General features: G+C 44.7%; 1 protein-coding gene across 1 annotated transcript in view; it reads right to left on the bottom strand.

The window, feature by feature from the left end:
- The window catches only part of syt3 (synaptotagmin III), a 57,401-nt gene that overhangs the window by 14,202 nt on the left and 15,699 nt on the right, over window positions 1–27,500 (bottom strand). The window contains exons 2-7 of the mRNA XM_017496100.3: window positions 23,147–23,987; window positions 10,666–11,064; window positions 9,930–10,032; window positions 8,464–8,646; window positions 4,187–4,313; window positions 2,957–3,175 (exon numbers count right to left, since the gene is read on the bottom strand). Of these exons, the coding sequence (XP_017351589.1) occupies window positions 2,957–3,175; window positions 4,187–4,313; window positions 8,464–8,646; window positions 9,930–10,032; window positions 10,666–11,064; window positions 23,147–23,294 (1,179 nt within the window). The 5' untranslated portion in view covers window positions 23,295–23,987. The remainder of the gene's footprint in view (window positions 1–2,956; window positions 3,176–4,186; window positions 4,314–8,463; window positions 8,647–9,929; window positions 10,033–10,665; window positions 11,065–23,146; window positions 23,988–27,500) is intronic.

A 27,500-nucleotide genomic window follows, 5' to 3' on the forward strand; every position in this document is an offset into this window, starting at 1 on the left:
CTAAAGAGTTCCAGATCCTTTCCAAATCCTTTTGAGGATTGAAATGATTCCAGAACCTTTTAAGGAACTAAAGATGATTTAGTGACAATAATTGATCATTTAAATAGTAATAATAATAATAATAATAATAATAATAATAATAATAATAATAATAATAAACCCTGAGCACACAGGATGTGCACTTATTGTCATATAAAACTTTAATGCCAGCACATCGGGCCTGGTTCCACGAGGGATCTTCACGCTCCAGTCTTGATGAAAAGAGGAATCAAAGCAGGTTGAGTTGAGATAGTTGAATTGATAGATGAGTTCCAGAACCTTTTGAGGAACTAAAGCTTTCCAGGCTCCTTTGAAGGTGTAAACAGTTCCAGAACCTATGAAAGAACTAAAGAGTGCGAGACCCTTTTGAAGATTTAAGTAGTTCCAGAACCTATTGAGGAGCTAAAATGTTCCAGACCTTTTCTGAGGATGTAACTGGTTCTAGAAACTTTTAAGGAACTAAAGAGTTCCAGATCCTTTTGAGGCTTGAAATGGTTCCAGAACCTTTTCAGGAACTAAAGATCTTCAGATACTTTTGAAGATATGAATAGTTCTGGAACCTTTTGAGGAACTTTTGAAGAGTCTCACAGCCTGGAACGTGACATGTTTTCAAATGTTTGGGTAAAAATATTTAAACGTGTATTTTTGAATAATTTATCATTTAAAATAATAATAATAATAATAATAATAATAAACCCTGAGCACACAGGATGTGCACTTATTGTCATATAAAACTTTAATGCCAGCACATCGGGCCTGGTTCCACGAGGGATCTTCACGCTCCAGTCTTGATGAAAAGAGGAAGCGGAGCAGGTCGAGTAAACAAAAAATCCCCAGTATTTAATCATAATCGTCAGCGAAGTGTGTGAGGGGGTGGGAGTGTGTGGCTGCAGTCTGAGTGTGTGAACCCAATAATCAGGGTGCTTAAGAATAAGCACTGTTTTCCACCACACACACACACACACACACACACACACTCAGAAGAGTTCGACCTTCCGTAATAAACTCTATTTATTCCTCCAACAGATTTTTTTCCCTTTCAGGCCCCGACTGTTTGTGATGGGAACTTGCCTCGGAATCGCAGCCTCTCTCTCCGTTTCCTGTAGCGCTCGATGTTCAGGGTGTGATTACAAACGACAGCCGAATAATCCACGAATATCACTACTCGTGTGTAAAATATATACAGTAGAAATCCCGCGTTCATATCATTCATCCAGCTTTAACTGCGGTTCCACAGAGGCGCCAGAACTTTCCGAGAGTTCCCAAATATTTTGAGGAACTAAACACTTGTTTTGAACTTTTAATAGTTTTAGAGTCTGTAAGAAAAGAAAAACGAAGCATTCTAGAAACAAAAGCGTGATAGCTAGAGTTCCGAAATCCATTCCTGAACCTTTCGATAGTTCGAAAAGGGTTCCAAAACCTTATGAGGATCTTTTGAGAAACGAAATCTTTCCAAAAGCAAGAGTTTCAGGAACTAAATTACTTCACGTCTTTTGAAGACTCAAATAGTTCCAGAACCTCTGGAAGGACTAAAGAGTTCCAGGACCTTTTGGGGTACGAATCCATTCAGATGCTTTTGAAGTGCTAAAGAGCTCCAAAATAATCGGTTCCAGGATCTTTTAATGAACATCAGAGTTTCAAAGTCTTTTAAAGAACTGAAGAATGTAAAATATTTTGAGGACTTAAACAGCTCCAGAAACCTTTTACGGAACTCAAGGGTTTCATTATGATTTGAGGAAATAAATAAAGTATTTAAAATATTTTGAGGGATTAAATATTTACATAGCTTTTGGGGGTTCCAGAACCTTTCGAGGATTTTAATAGTTCCAGAACCATTCGAGGAACTGAGTAATTTTAAATCTTTTGAGGACTTCCATAACCTTTTTTTTTTGAGTTCCTGAACCTTGTGATAAACTAATCCATTGCATTTTACTATAGAGCTCCAGAAAGGAAACTTTTAAGGAAGTTCCATACGGCGTTTGATGAGCTGAAATCCTATGAGAAGTTATATAGTTCCATAACCTTTGGAAGAACTAAAGAGTATGACAGTGTTTGAGAAACTGAACCCTTCCAGAGTGTTTTGTAGTACTACGGAGCTCCAAAATCCTTTGAGAAGTTAAATCGCTTCAGAGCATTTTAAAGATGTCAAGAGGTTCAGGAACCTTTTGAGGAACTAATGTGTATAGAACGTTCTGAAGACATAAATGGAAGAACTAAAGAGCACCAACACCTTCTGAAAACCTTCTCAAAGGGCTGAACGATCCTGTGTTCAGACTAGAAGTCTCAGTTTCTCAGAGAACTGTCAATCAAACTCATTATAATATTAGGCCACGCCCATGACGGGCTTGTGATTTGAATTCAGATGCTGTTTAATTATATTTCTGTATAATGTAACACTCATACACACATTCCGATTGTTCTACATCATGCTCGAGATATATATATATATATATATACATCCTGGAGCATCAGTTCTGGAAGCTGCAGCTCCTGAGCTTATTAGCAGAGACCCCATGCTCCTCATGTTTTAGTGTTTTCTCCGTTCTAAAACAGCTGACTCAGCTCGGCTAATTATCAAACCCTTCACGAGCTGAGTCAGGTGTGTTAGAAAACCAGCAGAGTGTGAGGAGTGTGAGGAAACGAGACCGGATGCCTGAGGTATATAAATGTAATTTACATACTCTTGGAGATCTTAATGATTTCCATGCTGTTGGAATGAACTGACCCAAAACACTGAGCCTGCAGATGACAAATTATAGACAAACAAACTGCTAAGCAGTAATTAACCGAGCGCCGACCAAAACGGCTGCAACACACTCTACATGCGTCTCGATCGGATCTGCAGTGTGTACATTTATGTGTGTGTGTGTGTGTGTGTGTGTGTGAGATGTGACGCTGCCTTTAACAGGCGTCTCACCGCCGTTCCTTCCACGATGTCCCTCCAGATGGGCTTGTCCTCGCTGCCCTCGCTGAAGTCCAGCAGGTTCTCCACAACCACCTGACCAATCAGGTCGTGCCTGGAGAAACGGTCGAAGTCATAGACGGAGAAGTGCAGCTTGCGCGAGTGAAGCTCGGCCAACGGCACGCCGAACTGGAACGTCTCGTTAAACACCGGGTTCAGGGTCTTCCTGTGCACCTGCCAGGCGGAGAGACAGAGGGGTGCGTAAAGCGACAGAGAAAGAAGACGAATCCAAAAAGAGAGGGGTAAAGAGTAGAGAAAGAAACAACGAGGCACAAGCAGCGATCTTCGGGGTCCAAACACCGCTGTGAAGTTTTTTTTTTTTCATTTTTTCATTAAAAAAAAAAAAAAAACCTTTACACTTCATTAGATTGCATATTTTTGCTGCCATGCTTTCTACATGATATCAGGGGAATGTTCCAGAATTAGGATTTGAATATTAGGAAAATGTTATATAAATGTAACTAAATGGTTAGTGCTTTAGCCGAGGACTGTGTAGGAGTCACAGTTTAGGAAAGATGGATTAAAACGTGAAATGCTGCACCACCGTCACATCCATTCAATTATTTATTTTTTCGAAAGTACGTCAGTAGGAAGCAAATTTTGACCTAATATTTGGTAAGGCCCGAGTCATACCCAGCTTGTCACGCTAAAATCACAGGATTCAGGTCTTATAGGAACTTTCTTTCAGGTCTTCATGATAACTGTTGGGAAACTTTAATAAATGTTCGTTTAGGTTTATGTTATTTATCGGAAAGGGCTTATAATTGTGTCATAAGGTCTTCTGATCATCGCCTTGAATAACATGCTTCATTTGCTTCTTGAAATTTGCCTAAAATTCCCATTTTCAAAACTGACCTCACACCGTATGCAGTACAGTAAGAGTGAGAAAGCTATCGTGCAACTCTAGATGTTTCTCGAGGAACCAAAAAGCTTCAGAACATTTGGAGAGTCGAAACCGTTCCACATTCTTCAGGAGTACTAGAGAGGTTGAACGAGTCTCAGAACGCTTTTCCACTAAAGTATGTGAGAAAGAAAGAAAAGGAAAAGGTGGCCAGTGAGCGGGTTGAGTTTAACACCACAGACGAGGAAAAGAATGAGAGAAGCTCGGATAAACGCCTCTGTATCAGAGCTGCACATTAATGTTGCGGAGGAGTAAAAGAGGAGGATGGAGGGAAAAGCCAGCACCTTGGTCTGAAACTTCTTCTTCCTGTCGGGCAGCAGGTAGATCTTCACGTACGGGTCCGAGAAACCGTTGGCGTCTTTGGCTGGCAGGTCCAGAGCTTTCAGGATCTTCACCACCAGCTGCTCCGTACTGCGAGAGAGAGAGAGAGAGAGAGAGAATGATCCACGTCACCGAGCTTTAAACCAAATGTCCACCAATTTCCCCGCGTTTAGTGCACTGTAAAGCTGCCATCAGTTTACAACCCCAATTCCAAAAAGTTGGGACGCTGTGTAAAATGTAAATAAAAACCGAATGCAATGATTTCGTAAATCTCATAAACCCATATGTCATTCTAATTATTTTAGTTATTCTATGTAAACTGTTTACTTTTAAAAAGACAAAAGTGTTTGTTCTGATGTGTCGAAAGCCACGCCTCCTTTGCTGTGACTTACAGGCAGAGAGGCCACTCCTACTTCACGAAGACTGACAGGCACAGAGACCCTGCCTCCATTGCTGAGACTCATGGGCGCAGAGGCCACGTGTCCTTCTCTAGGGCTTGCGGGCACAGAGGCCACACCTCCTTTGCTGTGACTTACAGGCACAGAGGCCACGCCTCCTTTTCTGGCACTGACAGACTTAGACATCGTGTCTCCTTCATCGCGAGTCCTTTTCCTATGCGTTACTTTTACACGAGCGATTTTTCAGAAGGTTCATTCTGTGATATACGCACCAGCGATTTTTCATTCTCTACTTTAAGTAAAACATTTAAATCTGGGTCAGTACAAAAGCGTTAAGAGTTTGATCGATAAAGATTCAGGTCTCTGAGTTACAAGCTGCAGTAAATATGAAAGCTTAAATATTTAATGCCTGTGTGTGTACATGCTGCAAGAGAAGCGCCTGAAGCATGAGGACTTGATCAATAATGTAGGCCTTATTACATGCACCGTTATCACTCGTGCCTCGTCTATAGCATGGCGAGCAGGCGGTGCAGACCGGAGGTCCCGCAAGACAACCCCAAACGCCCTTGTGTGTGGATTTAATTACGGGACACGGATCTCTCCGGGATCTAACCGGACCTTATTAGGACGTGTCCCTCAACGTTAGCGGTGGCGTCGTCACTTCATTAGAGCTCTTAGAGAAACAGCAGGATGTCTTAAACGGTACATCGACTCTCCATTTGTTGTTCGCCCACGCCGACGCCGGTCTCGTCTCATCGTACTCCGTCACGTCTAGCGCCGTTTGATATTTATTTATTTATTTACATGGAGCTAAAATGGCGCTAAAGCCAATCGGAGAACGGTTCCCACCCCCAAAGCCACTGTATCCAATCAGAGCACAGTTCCTGCCTTCTTTACCATGATGACTAATTGGACCACAGGCTTGAATGCCTCTGCAACCAATCAGACTTCAGTTCCTACCCAGGGGAAGATTAGACGAAGCTAATCTTCTGAAAGAAAAACAAACAAACAAACAAACAAACAAACAGCAGAAACCCTTATAGAATTTGTACTGGTGTTAATTGGTTTTAATGGAAACTCTAATGGTCCCTGTGGGTCTCTACTGGTAATTTGTTGCCTTCTATTGATGGCATGCTATGTCTAGCGGATACCATTAAGAACCAATAGTGGTAAACTGTAAAGGTTTTAATGGTTAGTTGATGGTTTGTAATGGTATTTGTCATGGAAACCATTAGAATTTCTGTAACGGTTTCGATTGTTCGATTGAACCCCCCCCCCCCCCCCCCCCCCCAAAAAAAAAGAGCCACTCTTACTACCCTGAAGTTGATTATTTTCCGCTAACCGCGCAGTCCACACAGTGTTTTGTTCCTCTTACACCGCGGCGTTTGTTGGAGCGTATTGTACGCGCACATGAATAATAAGTCATGGCGGTAAAGCCGCATGTGGAGAGGAAGAAGGCGACGGTTCTGACAGCGCTACTCGCTCCGGACAAACAATGCGGCTTCGGATAAAAACCTGTCATCATAAATACAGGGCTCTTCTAACTTTGGCAGCGATTTAACAACCGGCTGTTGTATTCGCACGTCGTATTAACGCCTCGCGTCTCGCTCCTTTCCTTAATCAGTGAGTGACGGCGCGTCCCGCTTCCCCTCCTCGCTCGCAGCGAACACAAAGCCGCGCTTTCAGACGTGCTCCCTGTAGCCCTCAGCGCCACAAACCGCAGAGACAAATCAACAGATAAATAACAATAGCACTTCAGGAGCGTGTAGGCGGCGGCTAAAAATGGCTGCTATTCCCCTGGCGCGCGCACGTGTGCGTGTGTGTGTGTGTGTGTGTGCGCGATAACAGCCGGATAGAGTGTCCCACGGGCTCAGACCTGTTATTCCCGGAACCACTTCTCGCCGTGACACGTCGGTATATCGCCAACACGACAAGATGACAACGCGACACCGCTGGAGATGTGATAATGTCATCGACAGAGCACCTGAAGAGCGTCGCTACGCTTGTTTACGTCGCACACGCAGCACAGATCAGCTGTCTGGACCTTCAAATCACGATTTCAGCAGGTTGTCACTGTGTTTACACGAGCATACCGCTGACTTAATTGTCATCCATGTCTTTTTTCTTTATCGCGCACGTGTTTTTCTTCTCCGGGGGTTTTCTCGTCTGCGGAACGGGATTACGGGACAGGACGCACGCGCGCGATGTCCCCGTGTACGTCGGGTTGTGTGGTTACGACGTTGGGCTACCGATCGGGAGGTCACGGGTTGGGCCCTGGAGCCAGGTCCTTGACCCTCAACTGCTCAGGCGTATAAATGAGATAAACGCGAGCCGCTCTGGATGAAGGGCGTCCGGCGAAATGGCGCGAATGTAAACGCTCGCTCGTGTCGGAGGAGTCGATTCGTTTTCCAGAACAGCAGCTCTCGCAGTAGCGCGGCTGCTCGTTTTAATATGTCATCGTTTCCATAGAGACGGCTCCTTCACGGGGACGGGGACGTTTCCGTCAGGCGTCGCAGCACATCGCCGTTGATGATTTCCCCATAACCGCATGCCCAGCCGCGCTTTATTCCTTCCTCGATATATGTGTCGAGTTTGAATTCATGGAGCGTCCGGTTTACAATTCATCCAGCGCTTCCCTCTTTCTCTCCTTCTTCTCAGCCTCCGTCTTTTTTCCTTTTTCCTCCCCTTCCACTACACTACAGTGGATGTAACGAAGCTCGGCGTCATTATGTGTTGACGGCGTGGGCCTGTTTAAAGTGGTCGGCCATATATAATTCATGGCTCTGCTTCTCTCTCTCGTTTCTCAGACATCAGCACTTTCATGCGCTCGCTGAAGAGCCGCTGAAATAAAAGACTCGAGCAGGGCTATAATTCAAACTCTCTCGTACGTCTTCCCCGCGTCCTTTTATCTCTCCGAGTCAACTGTTTTAAATAGCCCCCGGTGCTAAAATCTATCCGACCCGCCGAGCCCTAATGAACGTCATGTAAGAGATCACGTTTTTTTAAAAAAAAATAATAATAAAAAAGATCTTATTTACGTTACGGCTGATTTGGACTCTGAGAGAAAGGAGGTGAAACAATGGTGTTAAAAATATCCTGACCGGGATAAAAATAAAGCTGCGAGCACAGGAGGGGAACAGCATGTTCCGCTAGGATTAGCACGGTGTGTTCGCACCCCAGCGGTGATTGTTTTCCTATCGGCACGTCCCGGAGCGTTCAGCCGCGGCCGATGGTTACGATCGGTTCTACGTCGAAGAATTTCACGTCATAGATCTCATCCGTTTATAGTTAGAGGAAACTCACGTTACAGTAGCTATAAACAGTCGTTCCCTCACGCGCCTGTCTGATAGTGACACGCAGAAAAGCGGAACCTCCCCTGCACCGCCCAGACGCCACTTCGTCTCCACGATGAACCGTTTCATTTAAAGAGTTAAGCCCTGCGTTCACGTCAGACGTGAGTGCCACTCGCTGCACGTCATGTCACACTGAACCGCAATCACTATAAAGAGGGAAAAAGGCTCGGTCGTGTTCAGATTACATCTGTCAGTCATGTTATAGACACGCCCCCGAATGATCCCCCTGGACGCTGGAGGAGCACCAGGTGTGATCAGGTGATGACGTCATGAGCGTTACAGACTGGAGAAGGGTTTGGATCAGCAGCGATTAATCAGTTAAACAAACTGTACTGCGATTAAAACGAAGGAGTCTCTGTGTGTGTGTGTGTGTGTGTGTGTGTGTGTGTGTGTGTGTGTGTGTTGTTTATTTTTAGCTGAAGAAGGGAGCAGATGGAGGGATCATGAGGGTTTTGGAAGGAGGAAGTGTGTGAGGTGATGTGAGCTCACTTGAAGGCGTAGCGGAGCAGGAAGCTGATTTTTCCGCACGTGTCGCCCTGCTTGCCGTCGCCCTGCTCACCCTGCCGCGGCCGGTACAGCTCCGGCTTGATCTGCCCGATGCTGGTCACCTGCTCGCTCTTCTCCTCTGCGTGGAAATCAGGACTGGAGAGCTGATGAGTCATGGGCTTGGGCCTGGAGAGAGAGAGAGAGAGAGAGAGAGAGAGAGAGAGAGAGAGAGAGAGAGACAAGGGCAAGGTAATACATACATGCTCTAGTAAAAATAAATACAGAGAGACAGACTGATCAAGTGATTAAACACTCAGCTGATAGACAGACACATAGATATAAAATTACACACAGACAGAGAGATAGAGCGATAGATAGATGGATAGACATGAAAATAGATAGATGGATAAATACATTGATGGACAGACAGGCAGACACAGAGATAGATAGACAGACGGATAGATAAATGGACAGATAGAAAGAAAAACAGATAGACAGACAGAGACACAGACAGACAGCAACGTAGATAGAGGGATACATAGATAAATGAATAGGCAGACAGACAGACAGATAGAAAAATAGATGGAAAGAGGGACAAACAGACAGAGACAAAGATAGACAGATAGATAGATAGATAGATAGATAGATAGATAGATAGATACATAGATAGATAGATAGATAGATAGATAGATAGATAGACAGACAGACAGATAGATAGAGAGAGAGATAGATAGATAGATAGATAGATAGACAGACAGACAGACAGACAGATAGATAGAGAGACAGACAGACAGAGAGACAGACAGACAGACAGACAGACAGACAGATAGATACATAGATAGATAGACAGACAGACAGACAGACAGACAGATAGATAGATAGAGAGACAGACAGATAGATAGATAGACAGACAGATAGATAGATAGATAGATAGATAGATAGATAGATAGATAGATAGATAGATAGATAGATAGATAGATGGATAGATAGATAGATAGACAGGCAGACAGACAGACAGACAGATAGATAGAGAGACAGACAGATAGATAGATAGACAGATAGATAGATAGATAGATAGATAGATAGATAGATAGATAGATAGATAGACAGGCAGACAGACAGACAGACAGACAGATAGATAGATAGATAGATAGATAGACAGATAGAGAGATAGATAGATAGATAGATAGAGAGATAGATAGATAGATAGGTAGATAGATAGATAGAGAGATAGATAGATAGATAGATAGACAGGCAGACAGACAGACAGATAGATAGATAGATAGATAGATAGATAGATAGATAGATAGATAGATAGATAGAGAGATAGATAGATAGAGAGATAGATAGAGAGATAGATAGATAGATAATTGGATAGACACACAGACAGATAAACAGACAAACAGAGCAAGAGAGAGTCTTTAAATATGTACAGAACTCTGAAAGGTGAAAGGTGAAAGGTCACTGACCTGGGGGCGACCTGCTGCGAGTGGGCGTTGGCCAGATCTTTAGCAGCAGATCCTCCGTCAGGTGGCGGCAGTTCGGGAGACGTCTGGCTCAGTTTAATATTCCCTGGAGGAAAAGAAGACTCTGTGTCCCACACGTGTACTAGACAATAAGAACCGGAAGCTCCGCTCTTGTCGTATTCACCACTCCATCGTTTCCTGTAAGCTCTGAGCTGGGACATGGTGCTATAGTGTAGATACTCGGGAGTTAGCAGCAGTTTTGTGTCTCCTACACTTTATTATTCACTCGAGTCGATATGAAAGTAGAATTAGCCGGTTTAACCGCAGCAGCCTGTGATCTGAGACACAAACGATGGATTTTGGCTAAAGTTCATAGAAAATCTTGATTTTCGAGACTCTCACTGCTAACGCCTGAGGATTACTGAAAAAGCTAAATCAATGATGCGTCTCAGTCGTACTTTTAAATCACTCGCACAGCAATAAAAGGTCATGATACCGGACTGTAAAAGTTTCTCACGTTTATAATTCTTATTTAAAAACAGCGAGTTGTATTCTGACGAGTACAGAAAGAACCGGAAGGACAGACGTCTGACTTCAGGGTGTTTACACCGCACTGTACACTGAGATAAAATCTCAGATTATGGAGATGAAGATGAAGATCCTCTGGCTATAGAGCTACGATGAAATAAAACGACTACACTCCGCTTACATCATCCATCAGCGTGCACTTAAGACTCACCTGCGTTGTTCGGGTAGGAGTCCATGTCCAGGTAGGAGTGCTCCTGCATTTCCTGAGGCCCGCCCACGACCCCACCCACCATCATGGCCCCTCCGCCCTCCACCGCCATCAGGTCGGAGAAGTGTGGGTGGTGTTGGCCGGCCTGGGCCAGGGACGGATAGAGAGAGGACGAGGAGTGCGTGTCTTTCCTCTGCAATAAAGGGGGGAGGAGGGAGGAGCCTCCGGCGACCCCATGAAGCCCCGCCCCTCCAGGGAGGAGCCCGGCTGTCAGGCTGAGGCCGCCGCCCTCTTTGTCTCTCCATGGCAACCAGCAGAGCTTCCAGGAGACGAAGAGTGAGACGGAGAGGAGCACGATGCCGCAGAACGTCACGATGACGGAGAGGAGGCTGACGGATATCTCTGACAGACAGACAGACAGACAGACAGAGCCAATAAAGCCATTTTGAGTTGAACTGAGAGTACAGATTGAAACAAATTGTGAAAAAAGTACAAAAGACAGTGAGAGAGTGAGAAATATAGACGCAGACCAAATCAGATAAAGAATTAGAGAAATCGAGTAAGAAAAACTGAAAGAGGATTAAAGAAAGAGCGAGACTGTTCCCTTAGTGCAGCTTGTGATACTATAGATCACACTATTCTCCTTGATAGATTAGAAAATGTTGTTGGTATTAAGGGAACAGTCCTCTCCTGGCTCAGGTCTTATCTGACCGATCGTTATCAGTTCGTAGATGTAAATGGTGATTTCTCCATGCGTACTGAGGTTACTTTTGGAGTTCCACAGGGTTCTGTTTTAGGCCCACTGCTCTTTACTTTATATATGCTACCTCTAGGTCAAATTATTCGTAAACATGGAATTAGCGTCCACTGTTATGCTGATGATACACAGTTGTATGTTTCAGCGAAGCCAGAGGACAGACATAAGCTTAGTAAAGTTGAGGAATGTGTAAAGGACATTAGACGTGGGATGTTAACTAACTTCCTTCTACTTAATTCTGATAAGACAGAAGAACTTGTACTAGGCCCACGTGTAGCTAGAAGTATTCTTTCTGATCACATGGTTACTCTGGATGTTCTTTCTGTTTCATCATGTGCAGCAGTTAAAGACCTTGGAGTGATTATTGACTCCAGCCCATCATCTGACGCTCATGTAGATAATATTACTAGGATAGTCTTCTTTCATCTCAGAAATATTTCTAAAATAAGAAACATATTGTCACTACATGATGCAGAAATATTAGTTCATGCTTTCGTCACCTCTAGATTAGATTACTGTAATGCCGTACTGTCTGGATGTTCCAGTAGGAATATAAATAAGCTCCAATTAGTCCAGAATGCAGCTGCTAGAGTCCTAACTAGAACTAGAAGATACGACCACATCACACCGATATTATCAATACTGCATTGGCTCCCAGTGAAATCTCGCATTAATTATAAAATACTTTCATTAACCTATAAAGCACTAAATGGTCTCGCGCCACAGTATCTAAGCGACCTTTTGGTCTTATATGATCCGCCACGCCTACTTAGATCAAAAGATGCAGGCTATTTGTTGGTACCTGGAATAGTGAAGGCTACAGCAGGGGGAAGAGCTTTCTCTTATAGAGACCCACAGTTATGGAACAGTCTTCCTATTAGTGTTCGGGACTCAGACACAGTCTCAGTGTTTAAGTCTAAGCTTAAAACGTATTTGTTTACTCAAGCCTACCCTGACTAGATTCTGTTCTACTACTTCACAGTCATAATTATCTTTTTTCTCCCTCTCTCCTTTCGCCGAGCCCCACACGAATTTATGGAGATACTAGAGATCCAGATCCTTTCTGCCTCTGGATGGAGCTCAAATCTTCTTTAATTCCAGACTACTGGGACTACGGCTGCTCCTAGCGCCATACAGACTTCATATGAATCCATAATGAACTTTTTCACACTATCTGTTGTTACCCAGATGAGGACGGGTTCCTTCTGAGTCGGGTTCCTCTCAAGGTTTCTTCCTCTTAAAACATCTTAGGGAGTTTTTCCTTGCCACCGTCGCCACTCAGTGTCTTGCTCAGTTGGGATAAATTCGCACCTTTAATATCTGTACACCGTGTTGATATTTCTGTAAAGCTGCTTTGAGACAATGTCTATTGTAAAAAGCGCTGTACAAATAAAACTGAATTGAATTGAATTGAGACAGAGACAGACGGACAATATAAAGGTAAACAGAGCTCAAGGCTCTGAAAAAACGAGCGAGAATTCTCAATCCTGATTGGTCAGAGGGTGTTGATTTATTTCCTATAAAAGCAGCTCTGACAGTATTAATACCCTCGTTCTAATACATTATTGTTTCCATAGTAACAGCGCGTTTGCAGGGCCGTGTACGGTGGACGCACCTCTAATAATAAACAGATTTAAAAAATGGTATGGTGAAGTTTTCCCCCAGGGTAAGGAGACATCAGTTCAACATGTCTGGAAGGAGTCTCCAGTGTCAGTGCATTAAACTTTAAGTTCAGCAAATATGGCAAATAACCGAAGAAAGATGAAAGAGAAGCAGAAACCTCAAAGAGACAGAAAGTAAAAGGAAGAAAGAAAGGAAGACAAATGAAAAAACAGGAATGAAATAGAGAAAGTGCTGACTGACAGGATGGACAGAACTGAAAGAAAAGAAAGAAAGAAAGAAAGAAAGAAAGAAAGAAAGAAAGAAAGAAAGAAAGGAAAATGGAAACAGACATGAAGGAAGGAATTATAAAGGACAGAGACCAAAGACTGAGGGGGAAGAAAGCGAAGCAGGATTACAGAGAGAGAGAGAGAGAGAGAGAGAGAGAGAGAGAGAGAGACGGGGGGGTTAGAGACAGACGGAGGAGGAGACGGATTGTTTCTTTTAAAGTTGAGATAAAAAGAGATCCAGAGAATGGAAGGAAAGACGGAGGATTGTGTTTAGAAATAACAACCCAGTCCCCCGGTAATCCCCAATCCCTGACCGGAATACGGAGAAGTGGAGCAGCAGCGAGTGGGTTTATTCCTCGAGGGAATAAAAAGCTGCCAGGATGACGACTCTCTCCACGCAGACGTCTTTCGCCCCCTGATTAAGCCTCTAATATGAGCTTTTAATCACAAGGATTTTTATGACATATTCTGCGGAGTGTGTGAGTGAATCATGGTTGGAGAATGGGGTGGTGGTGTGGTGGGAACTGAAACTCGGTGAGGAAATAAAACATCCTTCTATCAAATGAACACTTGTTCCGTCTGTGCGGGAACCTTTAACCCCGATGTCTGGTTAAAAACATTATTATTATACTTAAATACTGCCTCTCTGCCAGTATATTATAACTGTGATTGACACACAGAGGCCACGCCTCCTTTACTGTAACTGACACACAGAGGCCACGCCTCCTTTGCTGTAACTGACCCACAGAGGCCACGCCTGCTTTACTGTGACTGACACACAGAGGCCACGTCTGCTTTACTGTGACTGACACACAGAGGCCACGCCTCCTTTACTGTAACTGACACACAGAGGCCACGCCTCCTTTTCTGTAACTGACACACAGAGGCCACGCCTGCTTTACTGTGACTGACACACAGAGGCCATGCCTCCTTTACTATAACTGACACACAGAGGCCACGCCTCCTTTACTGTAACTGACCCACAGAGGCCACGCCTCCTTTACTATAACTGACACACAGAGGCCACGCCTCCTTTGCTGTAACTGACACACAGAGGCCACGCCTCCTTTACTGTAACTGACCCACAGAGGCCACGCCTGCTTTACTGTGACTGACACAGAGACCACTCCTCTTTTCCTGTCATTGACAAATACAGAGGCCGTGGTTCCTTTGAAGTGACTGACACACAGAGGCCACGCCTTCTTTTCTATGACTGACATGTGCGCTTTGACTGATCTGTAATACTCTCCCGAGTCATCTGCTTGACTCTGCCACTAAGCATTTCGGATCGTCCATCTGTTCTTCCCGTCTTTTTCTCCCTCTATGCCTCTTTACCCCCCACCTGTTTACTCCTTTCCCACCATCTCTACTTTCTCTCTTCAATTACCTCCACACACACACACACACACACACACACACACACACACACACACACACACACACACACACAATCTATTTCCCTTTTATTGTGTAAGGAGAAAGGAACTCGCTTTTCTATTTCCATCTCCCCACTACTCCATACAGTGCTCTTCATTAATATTGGCACCCTTGGTAAATATGAGCAAAAACGGCTGTGAAAAATCGTCTTTATTGTTGAACCTTTTGATCTTTTATTTAAAAAAATTCATAAAAATAGGCCAAATTCCCTTAGTCATTCATAACAATGTGTAAGAGCGAGGAATGTAGCTGTGATGTGCAGCAAAAGGTTGTTGAGCTTCACACAATGGGAAGTGTCTCTAAGAAAATAGCACAAGCATTGAAAACGCCCATTTCACCATCAGGGCAATGATTAAGAAGTTCCAGTCCACTGGAAATGTTATGAATGGACCTGGAATTGGACGCGTGTCTATATCGTCTCAACGCACTGTGAAGAGGACGGTTCGAGTGGATAAAACATCTCCAAGGATCACAGCTGGAGAACTGCAGAAGTTAGTCGTGTCTTGGGGTCAGAAAGTCTCCAAAACTACAATCCGAAGTCACCGACATCACCACAAGCTGTTTGGAAGAGTTTGAAGAAAAAAGCCTCTACTCTCATCCAAAAACACACTCGAGCGTCTTCAGTGTGCAGACACTACTGGAACTTCAAATGGGATCGGGTTCTACGGTCAGATGAAACCAGAATAGAGCTTTTTGGTAATAAACACAGAGGTGGTTTTGGAGCACACAGAGAGGTAGCCGTATGGAAAAGTTCCTCATGTCCACGGTTAAATATGGAGGAGGATCTTTAATGTTTTGGGCTGTTTTTCTGCCAGAGGACCTGGACATTTTGTTAGGATACATGGCATCATGGACTCCATCAAATATCAACAGATATTAAATGAAAACCTGACCGCCTCTGACAGAAAGATTCAAATGGGCCGTGGTTGGATCTTCCAGCAGGACGATGATCCAAAACATCATCAAAATCAACACAGAAATGGTTTACTGACCACAAAATCAAGGTCCTGCCCTGACCATCCCAGTCCCCTGACCTGAACCCCATAGAGAACCTGTGGGGTGAACTGAAGAGGAGAGTCCACCAGCGTGGACCTGAAATGTGAAGGATCTGGAGAGATTCTGTACGGAGGAACGCTCTCAGATCCCTCGCCATGTATTCTCCAACCTCATCAGCGTTATAGGAGAAGACTCAGAGCTGATATCTTGGCAAAGGGAGCTAGCACAAAGTACTGACTAAAAGGGTGCCGATAATTGCTGCACACCTATATTTACCAAAGATATTTTTCGATAACCCTGTGTTGTGTTTGTAATCGTTTGATCTCCATGAGTGCAGAGTATTTTTTGTGATTTTTTTTTAAACAAAAGATCGAAAAACAATAAAGACAAATTTTTCACAGCCTTATTTGTTCATATTTACCAAGGGTGCCAATATTAGTGGAGGGCGCTCTATCTGTCTTCTCCCTTTCTCTCTTCTCTCTCTCTTCCCTTTCTTTCCCCCTCCCTCTGCTTCCATCTTCTTCTCCTCCTCCTCTTAAGTGAATCAGCTCTCTGGCGTGTGTGCACGCCGTTAATCAAAAAATAATAATGAAATAAAATAAAAACGATATGATTGGTAACGGAGGGGAGAAGGGAGAGTTCTAGTGAGACATGGACGAGGAAATGAGGGATGACAGGCAGAAAAGAGGGCAGAAGGATGGGAAGGGAATGCAGAAGGGATGAAGGAGGGGAAAAATTGAAAAACGGAGATACGGGAGGTAACAGATTGGTGCGAGTGTTGAATTGGACCGGCGGGCCAGCTGGTCGGGATAACGTATTTACTGCACGCTGTCAGGGAGATGGAAAGAGAGTGAGAGCTAGTGAACGAAGGAGGATAATAAAAGCAGTGAGCACTTTCCCCTGCTAGACAGAAAGCAAAAGGCCTGGACAAGCCAAGTGGACAGTGATGGAGAGGGAAATAAATGCAGCGGGCGAGTGTTAGAGAGTGTAGACGTCAGAATAAATCCCTGCGTGCTCTTGGAAAGGGTTAACGCATCGATCCTTTCGAGAGGAGAGAGGAAATAAAAAGCACACTAGAGGACGAAAGCAGCCGGTGGTTTATCCAGCCCGATCAAATGCAGCCTAACCAGAATAGTTGAAACTGTCAAACGTTAATGCATTAAGCTTTTACATTTACCGGCACAGACGTTGGCGCTCTCTCGAGACGTACCGTGCGTGGAGGCGTCTCCAAAGTCTTCTGTTTGGACATGCTTTCCAGGGAGGAGTCAGTTAGCTGGCTGGCTACTGTACATCACAGGCAACGGATCGTTTCACGGAAAATGTCATTATAAGATTCAGTACGTGAGACTTACGTTAGCGAGAGTTACGTGAGAGGTGTGCGAGAGTTGCGGGAGAGTTATGCGAGGGTTATGTGAGAGCTATCTGAGAGATATGAGTTTTAGGTAAGGGTTATGTAAGAGTTATGTGAGAGTTATGCGAGAGTTACGTTAGGGTTATGTAAGAGTTATGTGAGAGTTAGGAGACAGTTATGCGAGTGTTATGCAAGAGTTATGTCAGAGTTATGAGAGTTACATGAAAGTAATGTGAGAGTTAAGTGACAGTTACATGCGAGAAATGTGAGTCACGTAAGAGTTATGAGAGAGTTACATGAAAGTCAAGCAAGAGTTATGAGAGAGTTATGTGAGAGTTAAGCGAGAGTTATGAGAGAGTTATGTGAGAGTTAAGCAAGAGTTATGAGAGAGTTATGTGAGAGTTGCATGAGAGTTACATGAGAATTACGTGAGTGTTATGAGAGAGTTATGATAGAGTTATGAGAGAGTTATGTGAGTGTTATGAGAGAGTTATGAGAGAGTTATGTGAGAGTTATGAGAGAGTTATGAGAGAGTTATGTGAGAGTTATGAGAGAGTTATGAGAGAGTTATGTGAGAGTTATGACAGAGTTATGAGAGAGTTATGTGAGAGTTATGAGAGAGTTATGTGAGAGTTATGTGAGAGTTATGTGAGAGTTATGAGAGAGTTATGTGAGAGTTATGAGAGAGTTATGTGAGAGTTATGAGAGAGTTATGTGAGAGTTATGTGAGAGTTATGAGAGAGTTATGTGAGAGTTATGTGAGAGTTATGAGAGAGTTATGAGAGAGTTATGTGAGAGTTATGAGAGAGTTATGTGAGAGTTATGAGAGAGTTATGTGAGAGTTATGTGAGAGTTATGAGAGAGTTATGTGAGAGTTATGTGAGAGTTATGAGAGAGTTATGAGAGAGTTATGTGAGAGTTATGAGAGAGTTATGTGAGAGTTATGAGAGAGTTATGTGAGAGTTATGTGAGAGTTATGAGAGAGTTATGTGAGAGTTATGTGAGAGTTATGTGAGAGTTATGAGAGAGTTATGTGAGAGTTAAGTGACAATTACATGAGAGAAATGTGAGTCACGCAAGAGTTATGTGAGAGTTACATGAGCATTATGAGAGAGTTATTAGAGAGTGACGAGAGTTATGCGAGAGTTATGCGAGAGTTACATGAGAGTTACGCAATAGTCATGTGAGAGTAGTCATGTCATATATCCATGAAAACCTTGTTTCCTGATATATGTATCACACTATGAGTTATTTTCTTTAAATTTTTCTTTATAACACACACACACACACACACACACACACACACACACACACACACACACACACACACACACACACACATACACACACACACACACACACACACACACAGACACACACACACACACACAGAACAGACACATACACACACACATACACACACACACACACACACACACACACACACACAGACACACACACACACACACAGAACAGACACATACACACACACACACACACACACACATACACACACACACACACACAGACACACACACACACACACAGAACAGACACATACACACACACACACACACACACACAGACACACACACACACACACACACACACACAGACACACACATACACACACACACACACATAGAACAGACACACACACGCACACACACACACAGAACAGACACACACACACACACACACACACACAGAACAGACACACACACACACACACACACACACACAGAACAGACACACACACACACACACACACACACACACATACACACACACACACACAGAACAGACACACACACACACACACACACACACACAGAACACACACAGAACACACACACACACACACACACACACACACACACACACACACACACACACACTACCTAAACCACATTGTATTTTAAATCAGTTTTTTTATATTATATTCAGAACCAAAGATGGTTCCCGCAGAGCCGCACTGAAGAGATTTTACACGTCCCTAAACATCCCTTTAGTCGTGTAAGAGTATTTCTCTTAAGAGCGTCTTCAAAGTTAAATAAATATTTTAACTCTAACTCTAAAGACTAGATTTTCGGTTTTATAACATATGCAAATTTATGCGTATTTAATGAGACGAAGCCTCGTTTGAAAAAGAAAAAAAAAACTGCTCGATATGTAGAAGAAAAAAAAAGGGATGAACATCAAAAATCAACTGGCGAGGATTAAATGCGATCGGTTTTTACCATTATTCGCTGAAAACCTTTAATCACAGCGTTTTGTTCACATTCCGGGTTTCTTATATTAAAAAAATCAAACGCAACACGTCCTAGATGACGGATATAATCTTATAAATTCCTTTATCTTGCTCCCTGTGACAAAGTTTTTGCCCCCTCCGGGCTCTCTAGCCTATAACACCAGAGCTGACAGCTGCCCGGAGCTTCAGATGAAGTTCCTGAAGTTCTCCTCATTTCGAGTTCTGCACTCAGTCTCAATATCGCTACCGACAGACAGAAGAAGAAACGTCAGAGATATATTAGCATGCAGCTTCGCTCATCGCAGACCTCGCCTCTCACCCGAGCTGATCGCTGCTGATCTGATTACCTGAACTTCCTGCACTGTGGTCCATTTAACTCAAGTCAGATCTGTATCATGTTCGTCTCATTATCTACTGAAGAGGACTTCACTGGGGTCATTTCTCAGGACTGTCAGATTACACAGTAAAAAAAAAAAATAAAAAAAATAATGCTGTTCGGAGAATAGTTCATTTTATTTATTTTTTGGTCATTAAGTTATGAAAAAACGAACGCACGTATACATCTAACATCACGTGTAATTCAAGATACGCGTTACGTATGCTACAATCCTAACGACGTTCCTGATCCTAAAAATACGTTAACGTTTCTATAGTAACAGCTCATTCACAGGGAGTCTGAGTTTCCTGAACGGAGACGTCCGTTTACGTAACGTTTACGGAAGGAGTCTCCAGCGTCAGAGGTAAAGCTGTGACGCAACGCGTCGAGCTCCGTACATGATACAGGACACTCCCAGCAGATTCCCTGCTGTGGTGCCGTTTTGAATCGAACGTATCCGGCGCTAACGGTAACAGCTAGCTTTGTAAGCGGACGGAAGAGATTAGCGCGTCGGGAAAAAGTCCTAATATTTAGTTAAGAAGAGACGGCATCCGTGCTAGCTTGTTTTCTATTGGCTCACGCGTCAAGGTTTGGAAGTTCACGTAGAAGATCACGCACGATTCTAGACCAACCAGAGTATTAGCTTGTTCCTCTGGACAAGATCAATATGGACACACGTCTTGGTCAAATATTAGTAGTGAGTGATATAATCCTTTTCTGAGCAGAAAAAACAAAACAAAAAAAAACGTTTTGGCTTTTATAAGCGACTAATGAAAAATTCCGGAGACTTGTGGACCCTGCTGTATTCGTTTCGGTCGCTCTCATCACTTTACTGCCTACACACAGATATCTGCATCAGATTTCTCTCTAATCGTCATTTAATGTCTAATAACTGAGGTGGGATTAAACGCAGGGTCATTTCCCTGGAGTAACCGTTAATAAACATGCTAATAACGTTAGCCAAAGTGTATTTAACACGTCTGGTGCTTTGTAAGGATAACGAGTCTTTATTAATCACGTACACATTACAGCACAGGGAAATTCTTTTCTGTGCGTACCCCAGCATGTTAGGAAGTTGGGGTCAGCCATGATACGGCGCCCCCTGGAGTAGAGAGGGGTAAGGGCCTTGCTCAAGGACCCAACAGTGGTAGCTCGGCAGCGCTGGGGCTCGAACCCCCGACCTTCCGATCAGTAACCCAGATCTTTAACTGCAAGCATCCACTGCCCCCCAGTGTAGCACACGACACACTGTGAATAAGAAAACATCTACACTTCCAGACCGCTTCGCTAATTCACACACAGCGCTCAGCGTTCAGCTAAGTCAAAAGCGCTGCTTGTAATCCTGATAAACTGGGTGTTTTCTTTTCCATCATGGCCGACTGAATCTAGGTCTCCATCATTGGTATGATTGAATTACTCTCATTAGAGCGCTCTATTTCCGGCCTTTCGTGGGATTCAGGACGCATCCAGGCTCCTCCTGGGACGCCGAGTGTGAGCGTGAGCGCTCTGGCAGCGTTAACCGCCGTGCACCGTGTTTCAATTTGCGCGTTTGTATTTTTATGCCGTTCTCTGTTAAATGGAATGCAGAGATCATTGGAGCCAAGTCGTTTTGGGCCTCTGCAGTGGAGCGGAGAGAGAGAGAGAGAGAGAGAGAGAGAGAGAGAGAGAGAGAGAGCGCAGAGCTGAAAACGGTAATGAGTTCGTCTGTGTAAACAGGACAGGCTCCCTTGTGCTACCTGCGCCGCCGCCGCCGTCCATCTTGACAATACAGATAAATAGCTCAGCTTAATCAAGAGAATGGACTGCTTTTAGCAATCGTCCGATCTAATGCTCTCTGCTGAGATCTCTGTAGTGCTGTTCTGTCATTCCGTACAGCAATCATTTGTAAGGTTCCTAAACTCTAACCTAATGTGACTTATGCTAACAGAGGAAGGCTGGGAGAGCAAATTAGCATGATGTTATTTGTGTTTTTGGGGGTTTTTTTTGTGTTTTTTTTTGTAACACTTTACAGTAACAGTACGTGAATAATCATGCACTAATAGATACGAACTAATGATGAGGTAAGGCATGTACTAATCCCGAACTAATGAAGAGCTAACCTTCACTATGATGTGAGTCTTACTGTATGAATTCACGCATGAATAACGATCACCTTAAGTACGTCAATCAGGGGGAAGATTAGGACGATTCTAAGGGCGCTGGTCAGACAGACGGTTCTCGGTGAATAAGAAACAAGTCGACAGCTTATAAAGACGTCCAGACGGAGTTTCTATAGCGTCTGTGTATAACGGTAAATGGTTGGCACTTATATAGCGCTTTTTAACCTTAGCGGATCCAAAGCACTTTACACTGTGTCTTACACACCCATTCACACACACACACACACACACACACACACACACGGGAGCAGAGCTGCCATGCAAGGCGCTAACTTGCCATCAGGAGCAACTTGGGGTTCAGTGTCTTGCCCAAGGACACTTCGGTACGTGGAGTCATGTGGAGTCATGTGGAGTCATGTGGATCCATGTGGAGTCATGTGGAGTCATGTGGATCCATGTGGAGTCATGTGGATCCATGTGGAGTCATGTGGAGTCATGTGGGCCGGGAATCGAACCGCCAACCCTACGATTAGTGGACGACCCGCTCTACCACCTGATCCACAGCCGCTCCAGTTAACAAGTAGGTACTTAAGATGGTCGTTATTCACGCATGAATTCATACGGATCATGGCGTAGTTAAGGTTAGCGCTTCATTAGTTCGTGATTGGTTGATATTTCAGTACGTACTCATTCAGTATTCATGTACTGAGTATTCATGTACCGTTATTAAAACTGTCATCAATCACAATGATGTAAACGTAGCTAGTGTATCAAACGTTAGCATGATTTCACTCCTTGATACCTTTTATTTATTTGGGTTCCCCCACTAAGGGTCGCCGCTCCATGTGGGATCTCCTGATTATTAAAACAAAACAAAAAAATCAACAAATAACGTCTTCTTATGTTTCATTCATTCATCTTACAATTAATTTCATTTCAGATTCATTTCCCGGATCCTCCTCTAACGACGAAGATGGATTTTTGAAGAGCGTCCAGTCCGCGTTGTTATTCGCCACGCTGTATACACTTTACACTCACTGTACTTTGTCCAACTCTGCAAATAGCGAACGGATCAAAAGGAGCAGTTTCGCTTTGATTCGAACTCGGCACATGGGCTGAAAACGGTGCGGACGTATATGCCCTGTCAGGTGTGGCGCATACCCGAAGCAGTGCCTCTGAGCCATGTTTGTCCTTCGAAAATAAAACCTGTGCAATTTAGGAGTCAGAACGAGAACCTTCTGACGTCCTGTTTTTCAGACTAATTAGATTTTACGTTTGGAAATCCAATAATTCACTCTAATGCGTCTAACGCGCTTTTCCATCATTACCTGTGTCGATATGTCTGTTGGGTCCCCTCATCATGTAGCTGAACTCCTCACAGCTGGCGCTATGGCTGTATCCTCCCGAGCCGAAGCACAGCTCCTCCACCAGCACCAGCGCCTTCTTGCACACGTCTTCTTCCCAATCCCCCGACATCCTCCAATCCGCATCGCACTCCTAACCCCAAATTGCGGCGCAGCCCACACCCGCCCACGCTTAACCGGACGGGATCTGAGCGGAAAATTTTAGGCCACTTTTTTTTTTTCTTTTTTTTTTTCCCAGAGACGGAGAGGCCTTGTTCACGTTTCTCTTTCAGACCACTTAGTTAATTGGAGCGCTTAAAGGCTTCCACATTCATCGGTTTTGGAGCCACATTAATCCTCCTCGGTGACAGCGTCGTCTCTTTGACCATGAGGAATGAGAAGAGAAGAGAAGAGAAGAGAAAAGAAGAGAAGAGAAGAGAAGAGAAGAGAAGAGTTGCAACAGAAAGTGGATCAAATGTCTCTTGATTTCCTTTTACATGCTAATTTTTACTACAGACGCTTCCGAGGGCACAAAGTCCTTGTCATGGTGAAGTAACCAAAGCCAAATCACTTTGGGACCTCCTTGAACTTTTTTAGCACTATACATAAAAAAAATAATAAAAAACGAGTGTACTTTGGATATTTCTGGCTGTAAGTTTTAGGCTAAAGGCAGAGAAAGTGGCACAGAGTTTGTTCCTTCAAACAGGGTGAGAGCAGAGTTGAATTCTGGGTCGTGTAGTTCCTCTGGGATGCAGTCACTCTTCCGGTTTCCCCATTCAAGCTTTATTTCAATTCACCACTGCTTTGGAGGAATGTCCGACATTGCCTGAGGGACAGAGACAGAGAAAGAAAGACAGAGAGAGAGAGAGAGAGAGAGAGAGAATATGATGATGGGCACTAAAATATAACAAGATACAAATAATAACCACGCTGATCTGCTCAGTAGTCAACTCCGATCCTCTCTGGTTCGATAGTCTCGGACAGCGCTGAGGAATGAAGGCGTAGTTAGCATATTTGTCTGCCGAAAGCCGGTGTGTGTAATTTGTCTACGTGTCAGACTGCGACTATGACTATAGATCTGAGAGATCTCGCTGGCGGTGCCGCTTCGCCCTGAGCTCATTCTGTCTAAAGAAACCAGGTCAATGCCACCAACCCCCCCCACCCCCCCACCCCCCAACACCATATCTCTCTCCTTTGTACTTCTTCTTCTTCTACCCTGCGTTTTCATTTTCTTTCTCTTTCCTCCTCGCTTCTCCTTCCGTCACTCTCAGAACAAATCCGCTGAGAATAGGGCGTGCTAATAATAAAACTCCACACCTGTCGTCTACAAAAGAGAATGGGTTCGATGTTGAAGCGTGAAGCATTCGTCTCCCAGTTATCATCGCTCTGGAACGATTTATCAAATAGTAACAGGCCCCGAGTTCGATTATGAGACAAGCTATCGGACATTCTGGATGAGATTTGGTGCCGAGACTTTTTTTCATTTCCAGAGTTCACTCTTTAGCAGTTCGCTCTGCTCCTCTTCGTAATGCTGGCTTGCAGCCCGATGTCGCTTTCACGGACGAAACTCACTCGTCGTAAAATAATTCCTTGGTTAAGGGATCGGATGGGCAGTTTTGGGACACGTGTTGATTTAGAGCCACTGCAACCAAAAACAGACGACGCCAAAGTTCTGTCGAGAGAATTTAGTGATTAAAAGCTGAGCCCTGCTACGACGGTCGTCTATAATCCACCAACAGGACGACGCCAAACTTACACGGCAGCGTGAAATATCCACCCATTCGACGTGCCACTTATCTTACACAGGGTCAGGGGGAGCCTGGAGACAATCTCAGGACACAAGGCGGGGGACACCTTGGACAGGGTGCCAACCCATCATGGGGCACAATCACACAAGCACATACACACACACACACTACGGACAATTTAGAGATGCCAATCAGTCTACAACGCATGTCTATGGACTGGGGAAGGAGGCTGGGGTACCTGGGGTACCTGGAGGAAACCCTTGAAGCACAGAGTTGGGATTCAATCCCCCAACCCTGGAGGAGCGAGGCAAACATGCTAAAAACTAAGGTACTGTGCCCCCACAACCCCCCCCCCCCCCGCCCCCCAGCTAGAAATATGCTAGTGAAAACAGTGAGAGTTAACTCTCCTTATTAACTCGCTGACCAGAAGGTCAGAGGTTCAAGACCCAGCACCACCAAGCTGCCACTGTTGGGCCCTTGTGCAAGGCCCTTAAACTTTCACCGGGTGCATTGCATCATGGCTAACCCTGTACTCGGACCCCAACCTCGTAAAACCCAGGATATGCGAAAAAAGACTTTCACTGTATATGTGACAAATAAAGTCTTCTTCTTCTAAATAGTGATATTTGTCATTCCTCATCACTTCAAGTTCACTCGAAAGAATGTGAGTGTTTATGCAAGACTGCTCTCTACACGAGCTGATTTCCAGATCATGCTGATCGACGATGTAAGTGATTTTGTTTCATCGCAGGTCTATCGTTAGAGGATCTTCATCATACAACCCCAATTCCAAAAAAAAATCGGTACGGTACGGAAAATGCTAATAAAAACAACGAGGAGTGACGTGTAAATGTACTTTGACTGGCATTTAAACAAAAAACGTATGAAGACGAGGGATTTGATGTTTTGTCTAATCAACTGCATAGCTTTTTGAAGATAAATGTTTATTTTGAAATTGATGCATGCGATACGTTATAAACAGTTGGGACGGGGGCAGTTTAGGGTTCATAGCGCTGTGAGAAGTTGAAATAAGAAGGTGATGTGGAACAGGTGAGGAAATCGTCTAATCATGGTATATAAGGAGCCTCTAAAAAAAGGCCGAGTCCTTCAAGAGCGAGGACGGGTCGAGGCTCGCCGATCTGCCAACAGATGCGTCAGCGAATAATCCGACACTGTGAGAACAACATTCCCCAAAGACACATCGGGAGGATTTTGGGCGTTTCACCTTCTACAGCGCACGATATAATTAAAAGATTCGAGGAATCCGGTCGAATCTCGGTGCGTAAAGGGCGAGGCTGAAAATCGCTTCTGAATGCGCGTGATGTCCGATCCCTCAGACGTCACTGTCTTAAAAACCATCATGAGTCTGTAATGAGATCCGGACATGGGCTCGGGGATACTTTGGTAAAGCTTTGTCAGACGACACCGTTCGCCGCTGCATCCACAGATGCGTTAAGGCTTTACTATGCAAAGCAGAAGCCGTACATCAACACTGTACAGAAGCCCCGCCCACTTCTCTGGGCTCGGTCACAGTGGAATCGTGTTTTGTGGTCCGACAAGTCGACGTTTCAAATGGTTTTTGGACAAAACAGCATCCTGTTCTCGTGGGGGCGTGTCAGTGCACATGTTATGGGGGCGTGTCAATGCACATGGTATGGGGGTGTATCAGTGCACATGGTATGGGGGCGTGTCAGTGCCCATGGTATCAGGGCGTGTCAGTGCACATGGTATGGGGGCATGTCAGTGCACATGGTATGGGGGCGTGTCAGTGCCCATGGTATGCGGGCGTGTCAGTGCACATGGTATGGGGGCGTGTCAGTGCCCATGGTATCAGGGCGTGTCAGTGCACATGGTATGGGGGCGTGTCAGTGCACATGTTATGGGGGCGTGTCAGTGCCCATGGTATGCGGGCGTGTCAGTGCACATGGTATGGGGGCGTGTCAGTGCCCATGGTATGGGGGCGTGTCAGTGCCCATGGTATCAGGGCGTGTCAGTGCCCATGGTATGGGGGCGTGTCAGTGCACATGTTATGCGGGCGTGTCAGTGCCCATGGTATCAGGGCGTGTCAGTGCACATGGTATGGGGGCATGTCAGTGCACATGGTATGGGGGCGTGTCAGTGCCCATGGTATGCGGGCGTGTCAGTGCACATGGTATGGGGGGCGTGTCAGTGCCCATGGTATCAGGGCGTGTCAGTGCACATGGTATGGGGGCGTGTCAGTGCCCATGGTATGGGGGGCGTGTCAGTGCCCATGGTATCAGGGCGTGTCAGTGCACATGGTATGGGGGCGTGTCAGTGCACATGGAATGGGGGCGTGTCAGTGCCCATGATATGGGTAACTCTGTGAGGGCAGCATTAATGCAGAAATATTTGTACACATTTTGGAGCAACGTATGCTGCCACCCAGAGCAGGACAACGCGCATGGTTGCGTAAGCAGAGAGTGCAGGTGCGAGCATGACCTGCTGCAGTCCTGACCCGCCTCCCATTGAGAACGTGTGGCACGTTATGAAGCCCAAAATAAAGAAACAAAGTCCTCGTACAGCTCGGCTCGGCTCGGCTCGGCTGAAGAAATGTATAATGGATGAACGGG

This window comes from Ictalurus punctatus, chromosome 2, assembly GCF_001660625.3.
Source record: "Ictalurus punctatus breed USDA103 chromosome 2, Coco_2.0, whole genome shotgun sequence".
In the NCBI taxonomy this organism is placed as follows: Eukaryota; Metazoa; Chordata; class Actinopteri; order Siluriformes; family Ictaluridae; genus Ictalurus; species Ictalurus punctatus.